The sequence below is a fragment of the Sorex fumeus genome, unplaced genomic scaffold (genome assembly GCF_029834395.1).
Source record: "Sorex fumeus unplaced genomic scaffold, SorFum_2.1 ptg000098l, whole genome shotgun sequence".
Classification (NCBI taxonomy): Eukaryota; Metazoa; Chordata; class Mammalia; order Eulipotyphla; family Soricidae; genus Sorex; species Sorex fumeus.
The window spans coordinates 77065943-77086702 of NW_026606155.1; the positions used below are offsets into that span (position 1 = coordinate 77065943).

Here is a 20760-nt window from a genome sequence, read left to right on the forward strand (position 1 = left end):
TCCTACTTGTCTTCATCAATAAGTGTTAAACGCTAAGATGTTATGGTTGGAGTGACCCGTGAAGAAGATACACCTTTAAGGTCAAGGATTAGAAATATCTTTACTTTCAGGTTATCAGACATTAACACAAGATACCAATTCTATCATCTTATTGAAAACTTTACAATCTACTTACTTCTTAATAGATATCAGGCAATAGGTCTGGAAAATAGATCCTTGTTTGAAATATAGTAGCTGTTCTTTGGTATTTTATATGTGCAGATAATTTGTTATGTTTCAAAATCCTCTAAGTCCAGCAGTAGCCTTTCTCTCCACACCTCCATTTTGTGACCCCCCCCCCCAGGCACATAAATATAAAATACATGTTTGTCAGGTAGTTGTTGGTATCAAATATTCTCAAGTATATTGCAAGAAGAGTGAATTAAAGTAAAAACTCAGTAAGAAGTTATCATGCATTCTTTTGTTCTTGAACCCATAAAGATATTATTCTGCTTGGATCTTAAGCAGATCAGGTATTAAAAATGTTGTGGGACTGACACCTAAGGATAGTAAATACATGGAACAGGTAGATTGCCCCAAAGCTTGGAAGCCTGCCTCATGAGCAAAGGGGAGAAGGCACCTGGAATAGAGAAGGGATCACTAAGAAAATGATGGCTGGAGGAATCAGTCGGGATATGAGATGTGTGCAGAAAGTAGATAAAGGACTAAACACGATAACCTCTCAGTGTCTGTATTGCAAATCATAATGCCCAAAAGTAGAGAGAGATTATGGGGAATATTGTCTACCATGGAGGCAGAGGGAGGGTGGGAAAGGGGGGGTATACTGAGGATATTGGTGGTGGGGGATGTGCACTGGTGGAGGGATGGGTGTTTGATCACTGTGTGATTGTAACCCAAACACGAAAGCTTGTAACTATCTCACGGTGATTCAATAAAATTAAAAAAAATGTTGTGGGAAAATAATCAATAATGGTAGAAATTAAGTACAGCTTCCAGGGTTACATGTACAGGGCATTTTTCACTGGCCAAAAATATGAGTCTACATCTTTGGGTGGCTGTTCTGTTTTAAGAGGCCTAATTCAAGCTGTGAACAATAAGCGGGGTGGGGGGATCTTGGCATGTATTACTCATTTTTTCCTTCCTCCTAGGAAATGCAAGTGGGATATTTCCCTGAAACTGGTCTGGATAAAGTCTGTGATCCTGTGCCAAGCCAGGGTAGCAAATCGGATCATGCCTTTCACAGAGTTCCCAAGTTCTTCTCTCTCCCTTCTCCCAGTCTCTGACACCTGCATATCATATCATATCTTGCATTTTCAAAGAAGGTGAATCAAGCAACATCATTTCAAAAGATGACTTGCGTACTGGATAGTCTATCTAATGGAATTATCTCAGAGTAAGAGAAATATTGGTTCCTTATTTTCTTTTTACATACAGGCATTGGTTATCATCTCAGCGCCAAAAAACAATGAGTGAGATTTTGCTGCTTGAATGTAGGAAAATAGAGTTCAACTCAAGTGTGACTCACTAGAAGCAGAGAACAGGAGTATCCAAGGTTTCTGTGCGTGGCATTGCTATCATTGTACCAAAAAAGAACTGGGTGGCATAGGTTTGGAGTCTGTGTAAGGGACACTAGTCTCGTTTCAGTTCCAATCAGTAATACTGGTTTAAATGAGGGCATACTTTCTAAACTACAAGTTATTTTGTGTCCTCCTTAAAACCTTTAATGTTTTTTTATCCCTTTGGGCCTCACAGTGAGATTCTGTAATAGATTGGAGCCTGGTCTCTGGAGCCCAGCTCTTTGGAATCCTGGCTGTGGCTTACAAAGCCCTCGCCCTCCAGGGAAGTCATTTTATCTCCCTGGTATTTACTTTCCTCTTTATAACTGGGCACAGTAATAAAAAAGCTGGTTCTGAGGCCCGGGCAAGTTTACACTCTGGGGGATGACAGGGGGGAGGGGGGCAGCATCCAGTCACTCTGTAGGGATGTTAACTCACAGCAGAGTCCCGTTCCTATTGCTCCCTTCTCAATTCTCATAATCCTTCTGACTACCCTGTGCGCCAGACTTTCCCAACCTTCCAATTCTCAAGCACACCATGCTCTCGGAACCATCAATGTCACTGGCATGCTCTTCCAAACAACATGGCTTCCTTGCTTCCACATGCCCCCACATCCCCAACCCCAGCTCATCACATTTCTGAGAAGCTTCTCCTGCTCCCCTTGCCAGGGTTAGGCACTGCTCCCTGTGTGTTCCCCAATCTGCCATTCAGAAATGACCTTTTGCTTTTGTTCCACCCTCTTCGCTCACTACATGGTTTTCCTCCATATGCAGTAAGTGCCCTTGGTTATCTGGTCTGCCAGCCAGTTAAGGAACCATCCCACATGAGAGCCAGGAGACTGACCCATGGCTGGAAGCTTGCCACAAATAGGATGTGAGGAGAGGGAAGTTAGGATAGAGAAGGGCCACTATGACAATGACAGTTGGAAATGATCACTCTGGACAAGACCTGAGTGCTGAAAGTAGGTAAAGAGATATACATGATAACCTTTCAGTACCTTATTGTAGACCATAATGCAGAGAGAGAGAGAGAGAGAGAGAGAGAGAGAGAGAGAGAGAGAGAGAGAGAGAGAGAGAGAAGGTGCCTGCCATAGAGGCAGTCTGGGGAGGTGGGGAATGGCAGGACATTGGTAGTAGGAGATGTAAATAGTGAAATAGTGAAATGTGAAGGGAAGGATGTTGGAACATTGTATGACTGAGACCCAATTATGAACACTTTGTAACCGAGTATCTCACTGTAATTCAATTAAAAAATAATGAAATAAAAGGAACTGTTCCACAATAGAATAGAGAAAAGATGGATACACCCCAGCCCCATCCACTGCTTCCAGGAGTGCAGATCCCAGTGCTAATGGGGCAGCTTAGCTGTGCCCATCTTACATGTATACAGGACACGGGTGGGCATTCTCTACATTTGTACTTTGTAATATAAGGTAAGGTAAAGGCCCTCCCGTTGATCGTCGATTTGCTCGAGCGGGCCCAGTAACGTCTCCATTGGAGACTTTGTTGTTACTGTGTCTGGCATATCCAATACTCTCGGTAGCTTGCCAGGCTCTCCGAGAGGGGCGGAGGAATCGAACTTGGGTCGGCCATGTTGGCCGCTTGTAAGGCGAACGCCCTACCCGCTGTGCTATATACACCCACTTTTCTCTCAAGCCTTTTTTCCCCCATTTTCAAACTTATAAATTTAATAACATAGAATTTTAGAAGGAAGCACAGTAGTCTGGTGTAGTTCCATGCAGACCAAGGGGCCAAAGCAGCACAGAGAGAGTTCCAACTCTCTGAACTATGAAGTTTCCTGTCACTCCAGGACATGCTCTGGGGTGTGTATCTGATGCCAGGCCCTCATGATTGTGCATGTGATGCCAGGCCCTCACATTCTCCCACATTGTCATCATGTGCTGAAGAAGTCTAGATGGAAACCCAGCTTTTGGCTGGCCTTTCCTGGACTTGATGTCGATAAGCAGAAGAGAGCAAGCACATTGCCTCTTCCAGGGGCCGGTTACCTTCTCGAGGTCTGGTTCCTCTAAGCCCAGTGCTAATTCGTTGTTGTCCATTACAGAGGAAGCTGCCACATCCAATGGGGTGGATCCCCTCATAGAAGGGGACGCTGAGGAAGGAGGAGAGAAGGAAGGAGTGAGAAAGGGAAAAAGAACAACCCAGTTCCAAGCTGAGGGTGTCATGCACAAAAATAGCCAGGAGAGGGCAGCAGATACACCAAACCTCACAGCGGTTCTCCAACCGGGCTGCCCTCCCAACTTAAGAAAATTTTATTGGCCATTCTTCCTCCCCACATTCACTGATGATTCTAACTATGAACTGAGTTAGACAATTTGTTCACAGGATAAGTCAGGATTCTCAAATGTTTTCCTACAGGAAGCTTCTTGGGATTCCCATTTGATAACTTCTTAAAAGAACTCTCTGACATCACTATCAGAGTATCCAAATGAGTCAGCCCCCTGAGTTTTAAAAATAGTCTCAAATAGGGGCCAGAAAGATAGTATAGCTGGTAGGGCAATCCCCTGCATGTGGCTGACCTGGGTTCTATCCCCGAACCATCTGAGCAATGCCAGGGCTAATTCCTGAGTGCAGAGTCAGGAGTAACCCCTGCGCATTGCCAGGTGTAACAGGGGCCAGCTAGTCTTTAATTTTCCTGTAATCAAGGGGTATTTTACGAGAAGGTTAGTACTTCGGGGTTTCATCTGAAAAACTGAAAAGCAGATTTTGGATTTCACGTGCATGGATATGCCTCCCAGACATTAATTTGACTCACACCAGGGTAATAAGTCATGTGTGTGCACTGCTTTTCTAGTGGTTGTGATGGGCCATTGACTCTTCATCCACAATAGTGCTTTGTTACTCTGCCTTATAGCTCAGGAAAGCTCTGGCTGACCAGCTGTTGATACATACAGGTAAGCACCCGAGAGCCAATCTGCCATGAATGGACTCATTTGTAAGCGTGGCTTGGTTAATGATTCTCCCTGGCTAGACGAGGGAGTTATAGAGAGCTGGGGCCCAGACAGTTACAGTCTCAGGGAGCATTTCAACACCAAGAGCCTCTGGCACTCCAACTGTGTGCCTGTGTCAACACAAAATTGATCACCAGTGGTAGTGGTAGCAATGTTTCTACATGATTGGGGAGAGGAGACATGGAATCATTAGAGCACTCATTTTAAGATCAGACAGGGTTCCTTCTTCTGTTTAAAAATACCATGGCCCCGGGCTGGAGCAATAGCACAGAGTGTAGGGTGTTTGCCTTGCACACGGTTGACCTGGGTTTGATTCCCAGCATCCCATATGTTCCCCCGAGCACTGCCAGGAGTAATTCCTGAGTGCAGAGCCAGGAGTAACTCCTGAGCATTGCCAGGTGTGACCCAAAAAGCACAAAAAAAAAATACCATGGCATATGCATGATCTCTTTTCCTTCACCTCCTCAGTGTTCAGTAGGGTTTATATGTCCTCTGAAATAGGAAAAACTCCTTTGCTAATCAATTTACACAGTACCAGGAATGGAATGCAGACCTCTACTCTACTGCTGAGTGGTGACCTGGCCAAGAAATGTGAAAGTTTTAACATGACATACCTAGACCGACACTGCTATTCTCCAGTAGGTAACTTAGATGCTCAAACATGGCCTTCTGATTTTGCCGGCTAATTCGACAGAAATAACAAAGGAAGCGGCAGCAACTAGCAACCATCTTCGGAAAAGCAATCTGGAGGGAGAATTTAGGAGATGTCAAGGAACAGAACTACCATGAAGTGTCTTAGAGAAGTCCGACTCCTGAAAGTCTTAGGTTGAAGTCTTTCAAGCTTGAAAGCAGTTTATTTATAAACTTCCAGTTTATTCCAACACTCATTCATAGGACGGACAGAGACAGTAGATTCCTGAGAAAAGACTTCCAAAAATAGAGTTCTATTTATAGTTCTTACGATCTCTTTCTTTCAAAGAAAATAGACATCAAATGAGACTTTCAGTTATCTGGAAATGTCATGGAAATGACATGACACTTTCTATACCGGTCACTATTTCTGACGAGGTAGGGGTGGGACAGGACTCCAGTGGGTTATTTCAGAAAGGAGGACTAGAGGCCAGGGACAAAGGTATATTACATATATGCACTATATTATAGTCTTTTCTCTGGGAAAAGTCTGGTCCCTTCATTTTTGGAAGCCTAAACAATGTTGCTTCTTGAACCTCTTGACAGCTCATCCTGATAATCCTGATAATCTCTCCCTATGGGCTCCCATAGTACTTGAAGGGGATTCCTTCAGTTTAGTGTTGAAATGCTAAGATTTCTATTGACTTCAGTTTGACTTGGCAGCAACAGCACAGGGTTGGAGCTATAGCACAGCAGGTAGGGCATTTGCCATGCATGCGGCTGACCCGGGTTTGATTCCTCCATCCCTCTCAGAGAGCTGGGCAAGCTACTGAGAGTATCCAGTCCACATGGCAGAGCCTGACAAGCTCCCCATGGTGTATTCGATATGCCCAAAACAGTAACAACAAGTCTCACAATAGAGATGTTACTGGTGCCCGCTTGAGCAAACTGATGAACAACAGGAGGACAGTGCTACAGACAGTGAGTTTGGCTTCTTTTCTTAACAAAGTAATTAACCCCTAATCGGGCTGTGTCTTATTTTCAACCCAATAATGCTGAATAAACATTGTGTTAACCTAGCTCAAGATCCCCCAAAGTCTTTGAAGTTCCAAAACCTACAGTCTCTGTTTCTGAGGCCTCGCGAGAAACTCCGTTTTCCCAGGAGAGCAAGGTGGAGCTGCTTTTCCAGGGTCCTGGCTCTCGAAAATTTCCACTATTTGAAAACAGACCTTGTGACCACCTCGAGAGCTACTTGACTGAGTAGAACCTTCAGGAAGCAGGGATAAATGCTCAGTGAGGGCCAATTTCTCCTCCCTCCCCTCTGCCAGCCTTAGGAACTTGGCTCACACAGGAAGCACTCCCGAGGGAACCCTGCCAGCATCATTATTAAGAGCTTGTTCCCCCTTTAGAACAGCCTTTTCCTGATACAGCGCAAAAAGACCTGGCTCCCAAGCAGATCCCATAGGAATCCCACTGCAGAAGGAGAAGGCCTGTAGAATGCAGGTGAGCAGTGCAGGAAATACAGTGAGCTGCGCAGGAAGTGGGATGAACAGTACAGGAAGTAAGGTGAGCAGCACAGGAAGTAGGATGAGCAGTATAGGGAGTTAGGTGAGCAGTGCAGGAAGCAGGATAAGCAGTATAGGAAGTAAGGTGAGCAGTTAAGGAAGTAGGGGAAGTAGAGCAGGAAGTAAGGCCAGTAGCATAGAGAGGGGGAAAATGAGCATGGGAGCCTGGTCTTCCTGAATTAGACTGGACTCCAGTGGTAATAGTAGCTTCTCCTGGGACTCCTTCATCCCTGTTTCTCCCTGGAAAGAGTCACTGACACCAGGAACACCTGCCCGAAGTGCTCCAGCCCGGAACTCCAAGGTTCCCTAAGTCCTCCTCACAGACCCCCTCTGCACAGAAAATAAAGACACAGACCTGGGACTTCTCTGCTCCCAGAACGTTCACCATCACCTCCATCACAGTCTCGTGCATGCCAAGGACGCGCATGAGGTTGGGGTGCTGGTAAAACACCTTGTTGTTCATTATGTCTCTAGGGTGAGGATCAGAGAAAAACTTTAGTACATGCTCGTAGCTCTTAAGATAGATGACAAATCTTTTTTTAAAAGAAAATAAATGTCAAACGAGACTTCTGGTTATCTGGAGATGTCATGAAAATGGTCTGACCCTTTCTATCCCCGCCACTATTTTTAACCAGGTAGGGGCTAACTACATGTCAGTACTATGGGAATGCAGGGATGAGGGGTCAGAGGCATAGCATGGTGGGTAGAGGGCTTGCCTTGGATGCAGCCGACCCCAGACCAAGTCCTGATACTGCATATGGTTTTCTGAGCACAGAGCCAGGAGTAATTTTGAGCACCACTGAGTGTAACCCCAAAACAAATGAAAACAAACAAAAAAGAAAATGTCAGGATGAGAACACACAAATGTATGAAAAATGTGTGTGTATTTTAGGGGTGGGGGTAATGTAACCATGCCAGGAAGCATAGATAGTAGAAATGTACCTGGTTGATAGAATATGGGGGAAGTGGTTTTTCTCAAAAAAGTTTTAGCTAATGGGAATATTTTCTGCTTCCTTCTTTCTTTCTTTCTTTCTCTCTTCTTTTTTCTTTTTTGGGTGACTCCCGGCGATACACAAGGGTTACTCCTGGCTTTGCACTCAGGAACTACCCCTGGTGGTGCTCAGGGGACCATATGGGATGCTGGAAATCGAACCCAGTTGGCTGTGTGAATGGCAAATGCCCTACCCTACCCGTTGTGCTATCATTCCAGCCCCAATTTCTATTAAATACTTGAGTTCTCTCTTGAAAAAATTTTCTTGTAATGAGATATTCAACAGTGTCCCTGGGTCTTTTGCTTCTAACAGCTCGAGTCAGTCCAAATCTCTAGATCTCTCTTTATCCACGTTCTGTGAGTACTATACATTTTTTTCTTCTTTTGTATATCTATGTCGCTGGGATTTCTGTTTCCCTAATAGTTGGGCTCTACACTTTTTGTGGTGCTGAGGATCATATTGATGGTCTCATACACTAGAAAAGGGCTCAACCACTGAGCCTTATCTCTGGCCTGGGTCCTTTCTTGAGGCAATTGCATACTAGGCATCAATGATATTTTTGGAAAGCAGTTCTTAAAAGCCAAGGAAATTATCAAGAACAAAATGCAAAACAATGAAGTTTTTAAGTCATTCAATATCAATTTACATAATCAAACTACAGGAAAAATAAAAACATAGACATAGCCTATTACCTAAATGTGTGATTCTTGCAGGGATAGGAGTGTGTATGCTATTCGCTACCTATCATTACTCATACTCCTTCTCTAAGAGCTGCAGTGATAAGAGGCATCCTGCCAGTTTTTAGCAGAGGCTCTGCTGACAGTGAAAGCCAGGAGAGGCTAATTCTGTAGCTTCCTTTCCCCATAAGCCCCCCTTCAATGATACCATTCTGCTTTGAAATTTATCTGGGGGGAATACCTGGCAGCACTCAGGGGTTACTCCCGGCTGTATGTTCAGGGAATACTCCTGGCAGGCTCCAGGGACCATATGTGGTGCTGGGGACAGAACCCAGGTCCACAGCACAAGGTGTAGAATGTGAAAACACAGATTTGAAGAGATAAATGTCCTCTGCCAGGCTCAAAGCAGTGCTACTTACACAACAAAGGGTTGCAAACAACCCAAGTGCCCCTAGGCAGATATGTATTGCTGCTGGTTGGCTATAAGAATGTGTGAACCTAGAGGGTATTATAATGAATGAAATGTCAGAGAAAGACAATTTTTTCATTTCTACAGGAAAGGTAAAGAAACCAAATTAGTGAAATTAACAAAACAAAATGCTAGGGGTGCTCCATAGCCTAACTGAAGGAAATCTTTGTGATGTCTAAAATACTATCTCTTGGACATTGTTTCTAAGGAAAAGTCCTGAGCTGTTGTTATGGGCAAAACTGTCTCACAGAACAGAGGAAAATGACTCTCTAGGTTAGTGTGGAGAAAGGAACGGGTTAGATGATGGCAAGGTGCAGATGGAGCTCTCAAGAGACCTATTCCAACATTCCAGCACCTCCAAGGCTTCTCTTCTATTTGGTAGAATGCTCTGTCCCTGTCTCTGAATTTCTTCATTGTCTCATGGGGGCCAGTTTCACCTCACTGTGAATGACCTACCCCAGGCCGTTGATCATAAGAAGCTCCTCTTCCTTGCCCATTCTGACGCTGAGGAGGCAGCGGATCTGGCCCAGGGCTGCCAGCAGGTTGATTGTGTCACTCACAGACGCCTGGCTGATGGTGTAGGTCTTCCGCAGTGCCTGCAGCAGCTCCCCGATGCTGTCGTACTGCCTCCGGAGCAGGTTGAACATCATGCGGATGAGCTCTGCATCCTGGATCTGGTCCTCCTGGGCCCAGCGAATCATTGTCTGTGAGATGAGCTCCTTGAGAGTGGCTAGAAGGACAGCAGAAGGGGCCTATTATACACGGTGGTTGTCACAAGTCAGGGAGAGCTGTGAACCTCAGTTACTTTATCCAAGGATAAGAGAGACCATCTAGGTGTCAAAGTTAAAAAATTCCTTTTTATCTCATGAATTATTTTATTTTTTGGTTTTAGCGCCATGCTCAGTAGTGCTTAGGGATCACTCCTGATGCTCAGGGAACCATATAGAAGTGCTGGGGTTTGAACTGGAGTCAGCCATGCGCCAGGCAAATGCTTTAATTCATGTACTATTCCCTGGCCCCCTAAAGGTCCCTTTTTCAAGGGCTGGGTATGGCATAAAGGAAGCAGACTGTTCATCTGACACCTTATACCCTGTGGTGTCCAGGGACCATTCCTGGCTCTCAGAAGCCAGTTAGTGGAGGCTGAAAGAAGCCTCAGTTTCCCCTTGACAGTGAGAGAGGAAGCCACAGTTTCCTCTTGCCAGATGTTCCATTTCTCCCCCATCAACCTGGCACACATTTCATCCTCAACATCCTGTCTCAACACTCCTGGAGTTTCTCAAAACCCAAAAACTCTGCCCTGAAGCCTAGGGTGACAGAGAGACTAAGATAATGGGCAATGCCTTAGAGATTTAAACCAGGTATACAACCCTATGACTTTTCTATATCTTTTGTAAACACTTTTTAATTGATAAGGAATGTATGAAGCCTTTAGAAGGGTCTACAGAAGATTTTTAACTTAGTCCTATACTAAGCTCCTCCCCACTTGGGGAGTTTTTCCTTTCTCCTCTGCTTTCCAATAAACTTTCCTATTTCCACTTCTGAGTCTGATCTTTATTTTTTCCATTTATTCTTATTTATTTATTGCTTTTTGGGACACACCCGGTGATGCACAGGGATTACTCCTGGCGGTGCTCGGGGAACCATATGGGATGCTGGGAATCGAACCTTTGTCAGCCATGTGAAGGCAAGTGCCCTACCCGCTGTGCTATTGCTCCAGCCCCTGAGCATCTTTATTACTCAATATTTTCATTCTTGAAAATCGTGAAGAACCTGGGAATTGTGAGACCTGCTGTCGCCACTCCAGCATCTTTTGCACCAAGCTCAGGGGACCATGAGCTGCCAGGAAGTGAATCTGCCCTCCTGCATTCTTGGCATGCACTCAGTCCATGGACCTTTTTTTCTGGCCCATGAAAAGAGTATCTTAATTTTGAATCAAAGTTTCTAATTAATTCTATTTTCTTGGATGATGTTTGGATCAATGTTGGAAATAGATGACTAAATAAATAAGACACCATTATTACCTATTCACAAATCAGTTCTTTACATTTTCATTTTGATTTCATAAAAAGACAATTTAATTTTTTAATAGAAAGTAGTAAATATTAAAATAAGGGAATGTGGAAATGCCACAGGATAGAGTGTGAGAATTCTGGATAGATGGACACATGAGAAGACATTTGTCACCATATCTTTAGAGTAAACAATATTAAGTGCTGAATTTTTCTCCTATAAATATAATCTCCAAGTGGTTTAAAGATACTGCACACCATGAACTGAGTAAGCCATGCAATTACTTCAAGAATTCTACAGGTATTTTAGATCCTAGATTCTCAAACTGTGGGTTACAAATCCATAAATAAAAAAATTTAAATAAACTTTTATTTTATTATCAACAAATGTTGGATTTGTACACATGTTTTATATGTGTATAACCAGGCTCTAACAACAATTTCTCAGGTGAAAGAAGTCATGAGTAGATAAAGCTTAAGAAGCCCCAATTTAGATGCCATAAATATAAATAGTACATCAGGAGGCAAATAAAAAGTGGACTGAACACTCTGGTTGAAAGACTTTGCAGCCGGATATGTGATCCTCCCTGCCTGAACTTACACTGTGTAATCCTGGGTCTTTGGCAGTACCAAGTCCTTTCACTTGCATGCAGAGAAAGGGGCTGATGTGACCAGAACTCAGACTTTCTAAGAACTCTGAGCACTCAGAAATGCCACTGGCTGACCAAGTACTGGAAAGTCAATTGAAGTGGGGCCTTCTGAGGATGAACTGAAAGGTACTGGTTGGCACTGGTGGGAGAGGATCAGGGGGAACTGAGTGAAAGCTCAAGGAGGCAGTCATAATGGCCAGAAAGATGCTGCTCACACTGTTCACAATAGCCCAAATCTGGAAACAATCCAAGTGTACGAGAACAGATGACCAATTAAAGAAACTTTGGTACATCTGCACAAAGGAATACTATGAAGCTATTAGGAGAGATGAAGTCATGAAATTTGCTGATAAATGGATAGATATGGAAAGTATTGGAAAGTATTATGCTAAGTGAAATAAGAAAGAGAGGGACAGACATCGAAGAACTGCACTCGTTTATGAAGTACAAAATAACATAATATGAGACTGACACCCAAGGACAATAGATACAAGGGCCAGGAGGATTGTTCCATAGCTGGAAGCCTGCCTCATGAGCAGAGGGAAGAAGGCAGCTGGAATAGAGAAGGAATCACTAAGAAAATAAGAGTTGGTGGAATCGGTCGGGATGGGAGATGTGTGTGGAAAGTAGATAAAGGACCAAACATGATGGCCTCTCAATATCTCTACTGCAAACCATAATGCCCAAAAGTAGAGAGAAAGTATGGACAATATTGTCTGCCATGGAGGCAGTAGGAGGGTGGGAAAGGGGGGTTATACTGGGGATATTGGTGGTGGGAAATGTAAACTGGTGGAGGGATGGGTGTTTGATCATTGTGTGATTGTAACTCAAACATGAAAGCTTGTAACTATATCTCACAGCAAGTCAATAAAATAATAAATATTTTTTAAAAGTTGAAAATAAAAGAAAGATGCTGCTCAGCTTTTCTCATTCTGACACACAATCTTCAGGTGCAGTGACCAAGGTGAGGAATAGCTGAGACAGCAATACAAAAAGTATTAATTAAAAAGTGCTCCATTTCTTTTACATACAAGTGGTACTACATGGAAAGTATCATGCTAAGTGAAATGAGTCAGAAAGAGAGGGACAGACACAGAAAGACTGCATTCATCTGGGAAACATAAAGTAACAAAATAGGAGACTAACACCCAAGAATAGCTGAGATAAGTACCAGGAGGTTCCCTCCATGGCTTGGAGGCCAGCTGCACACGCTAGGGGAAAATGCAGCTCAGATAGAGAAGGGAGCACCAAGTAAAAGGTATTGGGGGGATCCTCTCAGGATGGGAGATGCATGTTGAAAGTAGACTATAGACTGAACATGATTGCTACTCAATGCCTCTTTTTCAAACCACAGCACCCAAAAGGAGAGAGAGAACAAAAGGGAATGCCCTGCCACAGAGGCAGGGTGGGACGGGGGTGAGGGGGTGGGGGTGGGGGTTGGGAGGGCTACTGGGATCATTGGTGGTGGAGAATGGGCACTGGTGGAGGGATGGGTACTCGATCATTGCATAACTGAAACCTAAGCATAAAAATTTGTAAGTCTACAATTGTACCTCATAGTGTTTCACTAACAAAAATTTTAAAAAAATCCTCCAAAAAAAAAAAAAGAAAGAAAAAGAAATAGCTGAGATTCTGATGGGGTAGGAAGGAGTGTTGCCAAGATTCTTAATCACACATGGTGATGTAGACAGAGCTGATCCAAATCACCCAGCCCTTTCACAAAAGGCCCCCAAACAAACTCAGACAGGAGCTTTTAGCACCATGCCATTTCGGAGTCCATCGTCTTCTACCCCCACAGCACCGTAGATGGCAGATGTCTGCTTTATATACAGTCGAGCACATCATAAGGACATAAAAATAGAATGTGGTTACCAAAACTCCAGAAGAGATGTCAATGTGAAGGATTAATTTAACTTACTGCTGTGTCTGTCAGCCCTGTGGGTGTTTCAGGTTCAGACTGGAGAAATAAACTGAAAAACTTATAAAAAGGATTCCCAAGGCAGAAAGAGGCACAGTTAGAAGACGTTCTTCAGAGATCTCACAGGGACGGTTGACTAGGATCTGTTATGTCAGATAACACCTGAACACTTTGGGGGAAAAGGGTTATTTATGGGTGAGGTTGGGCTCCTCTAAGGGAACTTGTTTTCTCAGCAGCCAACTGTGATAGCTCCAATTTCTTCTTGTTAATATTCAGAGCGAGGACTGAAAACAAAATCCATACATACTCCTGGGCCCAATGTAAGTTTCTCCAGTCCTCAAAACATAGATGTTTTTTAAACCACTGATTTTTGGCTTAGAAGAACTGTAGTTCATACTATAAACTAAATAAATAAGCCAAATAAATTTTCTGTAGGGAGAACAGGATCATTATAGTCTCTGCCAAACAGAAAAAGCAACCTTCAGTTAAGTTGATCAGCCCAAGGACCATTCCCTGTTCAAAAGGGAATTTTGCAGAGTTATAATGAAACCAAGTAAATATTAGCTTTCTGTTATCCTGGCTTTCAGATCAATCCAGGATTTGCGTGAGCTCTGTGCCACACACAGATTTAACAGCCCAAATCAACTTTTATAGTCCAGAGAATGAGCATTTATAGCAAAAAACACCTCACTGGAGCATATATGAAAAAGAAACAACACTTTAGTCGGAAGGGATGGAAGAGAAAATGTCCCATGGGCTCTTAGTCAAACCCAGTCTTTAAGATAAGGACAAAAGAATTGAAGAAGGAAATTGGTGCGTGACAAGGAAAAGCTCAGTTGAGAAACGAAAAACAAAAAACAGAAAACGACAAAACAAAACAAAAACTGGCCCTAAGATCACGACAGAAAAAAAAAGCAAGATGAGTCACTAATATATTATGAGGGACAGTTGTAATTCAGTGGAAGTTATTTAAGTCCATTCTTGTCAGCAGGATTCCAGTTGTGTGAGGTTAGGGTCCAGAAAGTTAGAGTCATGATCACGATAAGAAGAGAAGAAACTTAGGGGAGGGAGAGGAGATATTCTCGAGTCCCCCAAAATAGTGTGTTCTGTGGTCTGACATGGCCTTAGAGACTCAGCACCTATCAAGCAAACCTAGGCTGAATCAATGCTATTTTAATGACTTAAACACCCCTGGGACTGAGAAAACGGAGCTTTATAATCCCTGAGAGCCATGTCATTGAAAATTCCTCAGATTTTAATTAGCTCCCGTGTACCTGTGGCAGAGCAACATAAATATAACAGGGTTGAAAAGTTAAAAAGATACATTTTCTAGAATGTGGTCGTTTTCCCTTTTATCAGAGGATTAAAAATATTAATGCACATAAGCATGCCTGACACATCCCTTGGGATTAATAAGATGAACTATTATACTATTTCTAGTTATAGAAATTTGGTCCACAAACCCTCAGGGTCTTTAAAATCTGCTAGTTCATGAAGCAAATGGACTTTCATGAATCTAAGATGCTATGTGCCTTTTTCAGCATGTTGGTAGCTGCACTGAAGGGCCAGTGGTCAGCAGAACTGTTGGAATCTGAGACAGTGGAACCTATCCTACAATGTACCTAAAAAGAAGGGGCCTGATTTTATATAAAAATGTCTAAAATATGGCGCTGGAGCGATAGTACAGTGGGTAGGGTGTTTGCCTTGCACACAGCTGCCCTAGGTTTGATCCTAGCATCACAAATGGTCACTCCAGCACCACCAGGAGTAATTCCTGAGTGCTGAGCCAGGAGTAACCCCTGAGCATTGTTCGGTGTGACCCAAAAAGAAAAACAATGTCTAAAATAAGGAGCTGGAGAGATAGTACAGGAGTTAAATCACTTGCCTGTGGCTGACCCCAATTTGATCCCCAGCATGACGTTACTCTAAGCACTTCTGGGGGTGATCCTTGAGTATTCCCAGATGTAGATACCCCCTAAATTAAAATAATAATATTCTTTTAATATCATTAAAATAATAAAGATACCCCCAAGATACCCCCTAAATTAAAATAATATGATGATTCCGTCTCTTTTCAGCTGTTTATCTGTTGAGACTAATTTTCTTTCTATTATCCTTTCAAGTCAAAAAGTTTTTATTGACTTCTGATAGCAAATTATCAAATAGTTTAATCAAGTTTTAAAATGGCAGCAACCTATTGTTCTTCCTGATCTCTAGCCAGGTTAAAAGAATCCAGTTCTATTTTAATAAGTCCACTTAAGAGATTTACAAAAATATAAGAACACTGTCACCTGCTTCATCATTTATTTGTATTAAAAATTTACTTACATATGTGTTCAATATATAGTGAGTTTTTGTTATTTTTAAATACTATTAAAATTTTCTGTTTGAAATTCTAATTCAGTGTTACTGATAGATATTATCCACATACATAAAAGCTCTTCTGGATCCTTGATAAATTAAAAACATTTTTTTAATTGAACCACAATGAGATACACTGTTATTAAGTTGTTCATGACTGGATTTCAGTCATACATTGTGATCCTTGATAAATTTTTAAGTGCATAATGGAGTCTAAGACCAAAGAGCTTGAGAACCACTGAGCCATACAAAAGACCCCCGCTGAGATGTTGGCCATGCTATTTTGATGAAACAAAGCTCTTTCTCCCACTAAGATGAAACTCTGTTCTATCAGACTGTGATACTAATCAAGTAGTTGAGACTTGAACCTGGAAAATTACAACTTAGAAAGCTCTCTCTGATTCTAGATGGGGGATAGATTAAGTGTGAGTATAAGACACAGACATCTCACAGGGAGAAATAAAGTGAGGATTAGAGAATCATTATTTTGAAAATTGAATCCTGGCAGTCATCAAGTGCCCTTCATTCACCACCAAAGGGCTCCTTGCCAGTCTGAAGGGCCCTCAATACTTCCATCTACAGGACAAGGTTTAGATCATCTGTCTTCAGAGCAAGGTGGGAGCTGGGAATGTTTTACTGAGACTGCGTGGAAAGACTTCTTTAGTCTACTCTTTAGACTGTACAGTGGGAACACAGAGTAAAGTTGGGTATAGGCTACAGAAGGAGCTACCTAAGGTTGCCCACTGCAACAGTAGCACTGTAGCACTATCCTCCTGTTGTTCATCGATTTGCTCGAGTGGACACCAGTAACGACTCCACTGTGAGACTTGTTGTCACTGTTTTTGGCATATCAAATACCCCATGGGGAACTTGCCAGGCTCTGCCGTGTGGGTGGGATACTCTCAGTAGCTTGCCGGGCTCTCTGACAGGGACAGAGGAATTGAACCCGGGTTGGCCACCTGCAAGGCAAACACCCTACCCACTGTGCTATAGCTCCAGCTCACTGCAACAGTATGAAACCAATATCCAAGGCCAGGGAAAATGAGCCAGGAAGACTGGTTAATGGTTGGTCAATGGTGTGGGAGATGGAGGGTAGTTAAGATAGAGGAGGATCCATTATGACAATACTAGTTGGAAATGATCACTCTGGACAAGAACTGAGTGTTAAAAGCAGGTAAAGGGTTATGGATGATAGTCTTTCAGCATCTGTATTGCAAACCATAATACTTAAAATTAGAGAGAGAGAGAGGGAGAGAAAGAGAAAGAGGGAGAGAAAAGAGAGGTGCCTGCCACAGAGGCAGGCTGGGGTGGGGATGGCTTGAAGGGGTGGGAGGGAAACTGGGGATACTGGTACCGGGAAATTACACTGGTGGAGGGTGGAGGGATGGGGGTTGGAACACTGTATGACTGAAATGCAATTATGAACAATTTTCGCAATGCTCTGTCTCATGGTGATTCAATAAATTAAAATAAAATAAAAAATAAAAAAGACAGATATTAACAAACAAACAAAAGACTGCCCATTATACTAGTTGAGCCTTCAGAAATGACTTTATCTCATTAATACTGGAAACCAGGGCTGTCGACTCCAGAAAGCTTTGATCTCTTGTCAATAGTACACAGGTCTCAGGACCTTTCCACAAGGTTCTGCCTTATGACAATCCCAACAACTTAGTTACTTGTAGTTGTTTCATTACTAAATTAGCTCAGTGAGTGGTATTTTCTGTTAAGAATCTCCTATGGAGTTATCTATTCTTACTTGATATACAACCATTTCAAGACAAAACTAGTACCCGTAGTAGTCTAGTTGAGAAAACTAAGTATACAATGAAGTATTGCTTCAATTTTTTTTTAGTATATGTGTGGCCGAAGCGAGAACATACAATGAAGTACTTAATAAAAAATAAAGCACAAAGTAATGGGCAAAAGTGTTTTGCCTCCCTAGAGGAAAGGGCAGTTCAGATAGAGAAGGGAGCACCAAATAAAGGATGTTTGGAGGATCCTCCCAGGAGGGGAGATGCATGTCGAAAGTAGACTATGGACTGAACATGTTTGCCACTCAATGCCTCTTTTGCAGACCACAACACCCAAAAGGAGAGAGAGAACACAGGGGATTGCCCTGCCACAGAGACAGGGGGGATGGGGGGATGGGGGTGGGAGGGATATTATCCATGGTGGTGGAAAATGGGCACTGGTGGAGGGATGGGTATCTGATCATTGTATAATTGAAACCAAAGCACAAAAAATTGTAAATCTACAACTGTAAAAAAAAATAAATAAAATAAAGGGGAAAAAAAAGTGTGCTGCCTCAAAGTAATTGGCAAAAGTGTGTTGCCTCAAACATTTGGGAAATAAGGTGATTCATAAAAAGCTACAACTTTAATAGTAATGCATACATTCAAAATATATTCAAGGAGAGAAACAATAAGACTGCCCGTTCTCTCCTGTCTCCCCCAAGGTTCTTTATAGGAAAGGCAACTCTCTCCTCTCCTACCTTCCCTCACCTCTCCATCTCTCTATTACATGGAGACTAATGGAGCAGAGAGGAATAGCTCTATCATGGAGCTAAAGAAGCCGTCAAAGGATGTATGAACTGATCTGTTGCAAAATACATTATGATGCTATGACTATTTTGGAATGCCATTTCCCTTCAGGAGATGATTCATGCAAATAGTCTCTATAGTAAATACTTTTATTTTTCCTGGCATCATTGGAGGGATGGTGACACTTTTAGTAGAATTTTCAAATAGCAAAGGGGAATCATTCTCGAGATATTCTTGAACCTCTTTCTTAATCAAAGAGACAGATACTTTCAGAAGAGTTATCACTAAATAAAGATTCAATTCTAAGTTCTTTGAAAAAGCTGCCCTTCAATGACCAAAAACCCTACAGATTTTTGGGGGAAATATGAGAGTGAGACAGAGTGGTTAATGTGCTTGCTCTGATGTATGATGTATTCCTGCTCTTTCTCCTGCATGTGCATGCATCATCACACTGCTCAGAACCTCCACTACATGTAAGGCAGGTGCTTCTGCAGTCTTTGCAGAAACGCTAGGATTTTCACCCAGTGATTAATTACTCTTAAGAGGGACTTATCAAGTACACTTGATGGTTAAGCTCTCAGAATTTTATAAAAAAACTAATGTTCTTCTGAAAGAAGAAAAGGATGTAACCCAGCACTTGTCTTCTGGTGAAAAATTTAAAAAAAATCCCTAGGAAACAGAATGCCTTAGGGAAGCTTAAGGTTTCATGTGGTTTCTTTGATAATTATAAATGATTTCATTTATAAAATTATTATTAACATTCTAATTCACTTCACTTTTGCAATTAGTGTAATGAGGGATAGTCACATTTATGCAATTATATCAAATATATGATCTAGAAACCACGTCTTAAATGATTGTTCAGGCTAACTCAGAACGGGAATACTTCTAAGGCGATACATTGTTTAGGCAGACTTAATGCCTGAAAGATACTTTAAAAGAAAAATAGTTCTCTTTTTCATTCTGGACTAGGCAGACATTCCATAATAATAAAAAAGGATTAGCAGGTCTTTAAACTAAAGCCAGTCTTAAACATCTGCTTGAGATCCCAGCAGTTATTTATTGTCAGATTGTTTATGTCCCTCCACTTACCATTTTGTAATATGCCATTGGATGTCCATGCCCCAAATCCAACATTATCCAAATCTGACAAGAAATTTTCAAGTCACTCACACTCCTTGAATATAACTTTTGTTTGTTTTGACTTTTGGACCACACCTGCAGTTGCTTAGAGCTTATGTCTGGCTTTGTGCTCAGAAATAACTCCTGTTGTGATCACTCCTGGTGTGCTTGGAGGACCTTACGGGTGTGCCAGGGTTTGAACAAGGGTCAGCTTTGTGCAAGGCAAGTAACTTAATATCTGTACTATCTTTGTGGCCCTGGCATAACTCTTCTTTTTGTTTTGGTTTTCAGTTTTTGGGTCACATCTGGCGGTCTCAGGGGTTACTTCTGGCTCTGTGCTCAGAAATTAATTCTAGTGGTGCTTGGGGGGCCATATGGGATGCTGGGGATCAAACCTGGGTCTGGAGCATGCAAGACAAGTCCCTTACTTGGTATCCTATCTCTCCAACCCCGGGCATAACTCCTTTTAAAATAGTAAAATTACCAGCTCTGCGATGTCAATCACAGTAAGAGAAAGGTAATTTATTTTTATGGTTCAGGCTTAAAATTTTAGATTGCAGCAGGCTGGAAAGATTCTTACCTTTCTTTTCTCAATATAGTCCGAATACGAGTAGTGATTTAGCAACAAACTGCATGTTTATTACCAAAGATCAGATATTGGTCACTGGGAAAACTAATTTCCACAGTTTACAGATTTCACATCTATGTTGGTTTTATATTTCTCTGAGCGTATTCTTAAATTTGGGTTGGATTAGAAGACAAAGTCTTCTGATTATGCCAAGAGAGCACACAAACACACAATGGGGTTTTTAGCAAACTTGGAAAGCAATTATAATGCTCACACTGGAAACAGGAAAATAAAATTAATTAGTGCATCTAAATTACATAAACTTACTTCTGAATTCTAGGTGATTAAAAAAGTCAGCTTTTTAAAATGGTAGGCATTAATCATTTGGAAGCAATACAGGTAGCAGATCATTCCCAAGGTAAGGAACAAATGGACTTTCACCTCTGCCTTCTTCCTCCCTGTGGATGGTGAAATAACGGTTTCCCAAAGATTTTTTTACTTTCTAATTTTTTGAAACCTGTGAACAAATTATAGGGTAAGAGGAATTTTGCTGGTGCAATTAAGAACCTTGTGATATGGAAGTTACCTTGTACTATCTCGGTGAGCTCAGTGTAATCACAAGATTCTTATAAAAGGTGGGAGTGTCAGAGTGGGAGAAAGCAGAGTGTTGACAAGCAGAGGTCAGGCAATACCACTGCTGGAATGATCCACTGGGCAAAGAATGCAGGAAGC

At 42.2% G+C, this 20760-nt stretch overlaps 1 protein-coding gene across 5 annotated transcripts in view; it reads right to left on the reverse strand.

Annotated features, from left to right (window-relative positions):
- The window catches only part of RYR3 (ryanodine receptor 3), a 631292-nt gene that overhangs the window by 171305 nt on the left and 439227 nt on the right, over nt 1–20760 (reverse strand). For all 5 annotated transcript variants that reach the window (XM_056134221.1, XM_056134222.1, XM_056134220.1 and 2 more), the window contains 4 exons: nt 9314–9587; nt 7075–7189; nt 5139–5268; nt 3562–3665 (listed from right to left, as the gene is read on the reverse strand). In XM_056134221.1, coding sequence (XP_055990196.1) covers nt 3562–3665; nt 5139–5268; nt 7075–7189; nt 9314–9587 — 623 coding nt within the window. The remainder of the gene's footprint in view (nt 1–3561; nt 3666–5138; nt 5269–7074; nt 7190–9313; nt 9588–20760) is intronic.